Below are 7,102 nucleotides of genomic sequence, written 5' to 3' on the forward strand. Positions count from 1 at the left end.
TTACAGCTTGTATGCACACCAACTTCTTGGAGAATCACTATTCTCATCATATTGATCATTACGGTTATTGTTTCATACTTAGCTGAAGTAAGTATTCTACATGTAACACCATTCAGATTAGAGAAGACAAGATTTTGCACTATCATTGTCAGTATATTAACACATAAACTTAATACAGAATTAAACCCATCAACTTAAAGCGGTGGTTCCCCTAAAAATTACATTTTAACATTGCTTTTCCCAAATAAATTACGATTAGAATCGGCCGGTTTTATTAAAAAAAAAAGGTCCGTACATACCGTTTGTTATATTCGTTCCCACCGCCACTTCCGGGTACGATGCTGGCGGTGGGCGTTCCTAATTGATGGACAGGCATCCGACCGACGCATACATCGCGTCACGAGATGCCGAAAGAAGCCGAACGTCAGTGCGCATGCGCCGTATAGAGCCGCACCGACGTTCGGCTTCTTTCGGCATCTCGTGACGCGATGTATGCGTCGGTCGGATGCCTGTCCATCAATTAGGAACACCCACCGCCAGCATCGTACCCGGAAGTGGCGGTGGGAACGAAAATAATAAACGGTATGTACGGACCTTTTTTTTTTAATAAAACCGGCCGATTCTAATCGTAATTTATTTGGGAAAAGCAATGTTAAAATTTAATTTTTAGGGGAACCACCGCTTTAAGTGTTTCCCAAAACAGTTATGCCGCGTACACACAATCATTTTTCGGCTTGTAAAAAACAACGTTTTTCAGCATCTAGAAAAAAAGTTTTTCCAACTTCATCATTAAAACAACGTTGCCCAAACACGATCGTTTTAAAAAAATGCTCTAGCAAAGCGCGGTGATGTACAACACGTATGACGGCACTATAAAGGGGAAGTTCCATGCGGATGACGCCACCCTTGGGGCTGCTCTAGCTGATTTAGTGTTAGTAAAAGACGATTCGCGCTATTCTGTCTGTTACAGCGTGATGAATGTGCTTTCTCCATTATGAATGGTAGTTTTACCAGAACGAGCGCTCCCGTCTCATAACTTTTTCACGTAATTTTAGCCCACACACGATCATTTTTTACAACCCGAAAAACGACATTGTTTAAAACGTCGTTAAAAAATGCAGCATGTTCGAAAAAAAATTTTGTTGTTTTTCAGAAGCCGGAAAATGATGTGAAGCCCACACACGATCATTTTAAATTACATTTTTAAAGAACTTAGTTTTTTACAAGCCGAAAAATGATCGTGTGTACGCGGCATTACATTCAAGCAATGCAGTGAGTGATAACTGTTACAGTTTTTTGTACTTGCAAAATATTAACTATCAAAAGGCAGATGTCATAACTGATCATTTATGAACCACCGAGGCAACTGCAGATCAAACGGAGGCTAAGATCGCACCCTTCCTTGGCTGTAAAGGATGGGAAGGTTTAAAGATGAAGGTTATATATGGCAGTTCTTACACAGTTACATTAGTCCAGCTTGGACTAATGTAAGTATGTATATGTCATACCTGACGATCTCTCTGGAAGGTAGAAATCACTGTAGTAGGCACCACTGCTACAATAAAAGGAAAAGGTTTGACCACACTCACAGGTTTAAAGCAAAATTGAAGACTTTATTGAAGATAAAAATCATCAGACAACATCATAGACATCATGACATCAATGCAGACCTGGCAGAGATTAACACGTTTCACGAATTGGACTTTGCTTAGTCATATGACTAAGCAAATTCCAATTTGTGAAACGCGTTAATCTCTGCCAGGTCTGCATTGATGTCCTAATGTCTACAGTGTTGTCCGATGATTTTTATCTTCAAGAATGTCTTCACTTTTGCTTCAAACCTGTGAGTGCAGTCAAACCCTTTCCTGTTCCAGTGGCTCCTATCCAGATTACAGATTGGACCTGCACCGTGAGGTTGAAGCATGGGATTGCTCTCACCTGGAGCGGCTTGGCTTTGCTTTCTACCACTGCTGCAACGATTGTCGTTGGCTTCCAGGTCCTTTGCCGAGTGGCTGCCCTCTTGTTAATTGAGTACAGGTGGTTGCCTACTTGGCAGCAGTGCCACTCATTGAACACTTCGTATTTTGTCAACTAAAGGTCTGATTAGACCAGGTGAAGATTGTGATGTCACCAGCCCCCTGTTCACCTCACCCATCCAGAGAACACTTAGCATTTTTTAAAGTATTTTCTAAATGGAGCCCATGCTGGGACTGAACCCAAACGCTAATGAAGATCATTTTAGTAGTGGTGGCTGCTGTAAAGGGTTCACGCTTCCACAGGGATCTCATAGGTATAACATACACACTTACATTGTTCGCAGCTGGATCAGTGTACCTATGTAAAAAAAGGGCCATATCTGAAATTAATAAGAATCTGGAAATCAGTGTGCATTTTTGCTGTAACTAGAAATCCTATGTCTGTGGTAATAAGAAGGGTTATGTCTACATCATCGCTGCAGTTGTACTTTACCATGTTTGGACAACCCGGCCACAATGTACTGCTGATGGTGGGCCCGTACAGGCACAGTGATGTACCTGTAGGTCACGTGCCTCTTCCGTGTACTGGTCGTGCATGCGCACCCCTGCCCGCCGAATCCTGCTGTGATTGTACACAGCAGGAGTTTGTCAGCAGGACATGCTGATCAACTGTGACCAATCACAGCCCAGAACCCTGTGTTGACAACACAGAGGGAAGAATCCCTCTGTTTCTTCTCCCTGGAACAAAGATACATTTTATAAAAAGCAGCACACATTAAGTTAACACCTGAAAGGCACACATTTAACACCTTGATTATTGTCATTGATCACTGTCGGATGTCAGTGTTACTGGTGATGACAGTAGCAGTTAGTCAGTTCCCACCCAATGTCAGTTAGTGTCAGATTACTCATAGCACTATCACAGGCCCACTATAAATCGCTGATCACCACCATTAGTAGTATAAAAAAATCCAGTATATATAACATAGTTTGTATAACTTTCACGCAAACCAACAAATATACACCAACGACATGTAGCAGAATACTTTTTTGCCTAAATGATAAATTTATAAATTTTTTAACATTTTTCATTGGATATGTTTTATAGCAGAAAGTAAAAAAAAAAAAAATGAACCTGAAGTGCATAATGGAGACAGCTAAAATTCTAGATTTTATCTTTAGTGCCACCTGCTGGAAAAATCTGGTGTTTCAACATGATGTTTCTCTGAAGAGCAATGTAAACTATAAGCAGACATATTGCTATTTGTTTTTTTAGTTTCTTCAGAAATAATTACCTTGGCAAACCTTGAATTACAACTGGCAACCATGACGGGCAGTGGCATAACAATAAATCTCTGTACCCTTGAATAGAGTGTTTTGTAATAATGTGACCTGCTATATATGTGGCACGTCACACCCTTCCTCACAGGATAAATTAATTTTACAGCATTTATATGATTCACAGCAGCGGTAATCTGCCTATATCCAATGTTAACCACTTACGTAAATTTCATAAACATGTAAATTATATATGCCTCAAACTGGTTTGCTTAATCTTCATCGTATGTGCTAAATTGCTTGTGGCCATAGATGTTCTCCACTCTCCTAGTATCTAGGCAACTAATTAAAATTGCCAAGGGCTGATGTCTTTGACACTAATTGTCAGAACAAAAACATTTAAAGCACTAAGTAAAGAAATCTGGAATACCCAACTCCAAACCACTTGCAACAGAGCAAGAACAAGCAACCTGGGCAGAAGAATGACCATAGCTTGTGGGATGATTATATTGTACTGTTTGTCTTAATGCTTTGAACAACTGTATCCCCCATTAAGAGTTCATCAACTGGTATGAAATCAGAGGAGGAGTTAAAGTAGATCTAAACCCAGTGACAAAAATTATTTATTATGGAGAATACAACATACACTGCACAAGATTGATCTCCCGTTGTCACTAGCCAATTCCTGAGAAACTCTTGCAGTGAGTGAAAAGATTAGAGGAGATCAGCAACACCAAGCTGTCAAAAATGATGAAAAAAACATGAAAGTAGTTATTTATCCATAAAGCTGAAGTTTAGTTTATTTATTTCTTCTTCTTCTTGTAAAAAACAATGTTTACATCTAAAGTAAATAAAAGCCATTGCTGTATGATATTTAGTATGCTATAACAGTGTGTATAACAAAAATAAAATAAAAAATGAAGCTGAATTTGAGTTAAAAAATGTTTTTGGAATATAGGTTCGGTAACATTCTAATGATGTGTGTATCCTGTGTCCTGCTTATTGCTCCTTAGTGTAGAAATGTTCTCTGCAGTGATGACAGGTCCTCTTCACAGGGCTGAAATTCTAGCACTGCAGGGGTTAACTTCTTCTGCTCTATTGTTGCAGAGTCTTGATGATCGCCTACCCCTTTCTGTACTCTCCTCCATGCTGTTTTTGTATTGTTTTCACTTAATGCAATACATTCTGTGATTTTGGGGGAGGTAGATGAATGGCAGGATCCTCCCCCCATTCACAAAAAGTGTTACATTCTATGAAAGAAATCCAAGGATTTTTCTGAATTAAGGAGAGGGCAGAAAGGGGTGGATGGCCATCAAGACTTCTTGAATGTACTGCAATGAGTTGAGGAAATTAATAGCTGCAGAACTGGAAATTCAGCTCTGTAAAGAGGACCTGCCACCATTGCAGGGAACATTACTACAGTAAGGAGCAATCAGCATACTGTGGGATGCACTTTATTAGAAGCAAGTAATATTACTGAATCTATAATCCAAAAACACTTTTTTAAACTAAACTTCAGCTTTAAAAAAGCTTTAAAAAAAACACAGGCATTGTTTGTTATACATAATGTTTTAGCATACTAAACGTATCGCCATCCGCCTGTTGGGCGGATCTTGTCAAATCAGATGGCAGACAGGTACATATCTCCGCTGACAATTCCGCCTGCCCATAGAAGTCAATGGGTGGCCCACTCAGATCTGCCTGAAAAACGGACAGGCGGAGCCGAGGGGGCCGATCGAGGGGGACATTGCTTTACAATACGACAGTAAAAGTATGGTCTATATTTTTTACCCACACAAATTTATATGCATAAATATGTTATGGTCTCATTATTATGCTTTTATTTACTAGTGGTAGTTTATACATTTCCAACTGTGTATATTTTATAATTGTTTTAATGTGTTTCCATTAGGAATTTATAATAGAGAACAGAAAACTTTGGCTGCTAATGAAAAAATTATTTAATTACAAGTCGAAGAGTCAGTACAGAAAAATTATCAGAGCAGTGGAAATGGACCAGAACTGGCCTCCAATCAACCAGACCTATCGTACAAAGCCAGTTATCAGACATTCAGATGACAAAGCACAAGTATACAGTAATCCAGCATTTGAAAGCAATGAATTTATTAAGTAGGAAAAGAGATGAAGAGAATAGCGGCATTATTATGTCAATATATTTAATTTTTGTTCTCAATAATTCTTATTCTGGGGGACCCAAAATGAATCATTTAAATATACAAACTCTGCCAATATTGTAACATATTTCAGCACCCAACATGCACCATTCTGTGATTCAAGTTTTCAAAAAGTAAATGCACTCCATTTGCATACAAATTGTAAGATATTAAATTTCTTCTTTGAACTGGACAAATAAGTTTACTGTATACTGTATAGCAAAGATGTATTTTTTTATCATTGTTTTATACTGATATGTGAAAGAAATAAAGAGATGTTCCTTTTTTTAAACATTAATTTAAGTTTCATGCTAATTCATTTACAAGCAACGAAAATATATTGTTTGAAGTTAAAGTATTTATTAAATTGTAAAATCACTACCTATTATAAAAAACAAGGGTAGATATCCCCATTGAAGAAATGTTGCAAAACAGATTTTTTTTAAAATCATTGTTCTATAATTTTCAGAACAGAGATAGGAACTTTGTGTAAAAGAGGTAAATAAACTTTTAGCATAATAAGAGCAATAGGGTATCAGCAGGTAGTATGGAAGGGAGAATATGGTGATAAGGGCCAGTCGAACGACAAACCTGTAAAAGAAAAATAAGATTTACACAGGAACACAGTAAATTATTAGACATGTTGGCTGTACTGTTACTTTCACAGGTTTGGGACAAATAAAAATTGTTAAGGCCGCCCCTATTTAACCCCACATCCAACAACCATTCCACAGTTTTGTGAGGAAGCAATACATAAGGCCAATAACACATAGGGCTGAGACCTATGTCTCTTAATGGACTTCAAGAAAAAGATTTTATAGTAAATTACAAAAAAAAAGTACAAAAATCATATTTTCTTATCATCTATTGAGGGCGGAAAGCATCTGGTAAATTGTTAGACATTTGGAAGGTCAAAAAGCAGTTCTACTGAGGAATGGCCAACAGTCACTGTGCTATCCAACAGATGTGGAAATCAAACTACAAAGAGTATCTGAAGGGATAAACACCTGAATTAAAGCTAGAGGATGGGGTAACAGGGTATTCTGGCTGATGACCCTCCATGTTAGTACATAAATTACTAGCAAAGGATACTTATTATAATAAAGAACAACATGCAGAATCCTTACTCTTCAAGGAGGACCACATGGAGGCCAATACCTTGACTCCAGGCACAATAAACCATGCTGTTAAAAAGATACACATAATAAAACCATAAATGGATTACCCAGTCAGATTCAGATACAGGGGCAATTTACCAAATTTTCTGGAGGTAATATCTAGCATCCCCTGATCCCCTGATGAAGTCACGTGACCGTGACTATACGCATAGGGACGGAGAGGCACCGGAAGTGACGCAGACAAGCTCATCGCTTGTGGTTTTAAAACTGTTTGTTATCGTTTTTATGTACCCATTGCTATTTTATTGTAATAAACGCCACTTTTCATAAAATTACTACACTATCTCAGGATCCGCTTAATTCTTTTCCCTGCAACCATACATGTACTGTGTATGGAGACATACATAACATTGTGGACGGGGTAGCTGTATTTGAATACTAAGAAACCACATCTTACAGCTTACCTCTCTGCTGTAACCTCACAGCAGAGAGGTAAGAGGCCACCTATCTCCACAGTGGATGACACAGAAGAGTGTATAACCCCACATCTAATATA

The 7,102-nt window shown here is 38.2% G+C and overlaps 1 protein-coding gene across 2 annotated transcripts in view; it reads left to right on the forward strand.

Moving 5' to 3' along the window:
• Positions 1–5,726, forward strand: part of LOC120936830 (probable cation-transporting ATPase 13A4) — a 104,594-nt gene extending 98,868 nt beyond the window's left edge. For both annotated transcript variants that reach the window (XM_040349529.1, XM_040349530.1), the window contains 2 exons: positions 7–87; positions 5,167–5,726. In XM_040349529.1, the coding sequence (XP_040205463.1) occupies positions 7–87; positions 5,167–5,388 (303 nt within the window). In that variant the 3' untranslated portion in view covers positions 5,389–5,726. The remainder of the gene's footprint in view (positions 1–6; positions 88–5,166) is intronic.
• Positions 5,727–7,102: the final 1,376 nt, after the last annotated feature.

Source organism: Rana temporaria, chromosome 4, assembly GCF_905171775.1.
Source record: "Rana temporaria chromosome 4, aRanTem1.1, whole genome shotgun sequence".
Taxonomy (NCBI): domain Eukaryota; kingdom Metazoa; phylum Chordata; class Amphibia; order Anura; family Ranidae; genus Rana; species Rana temporaria.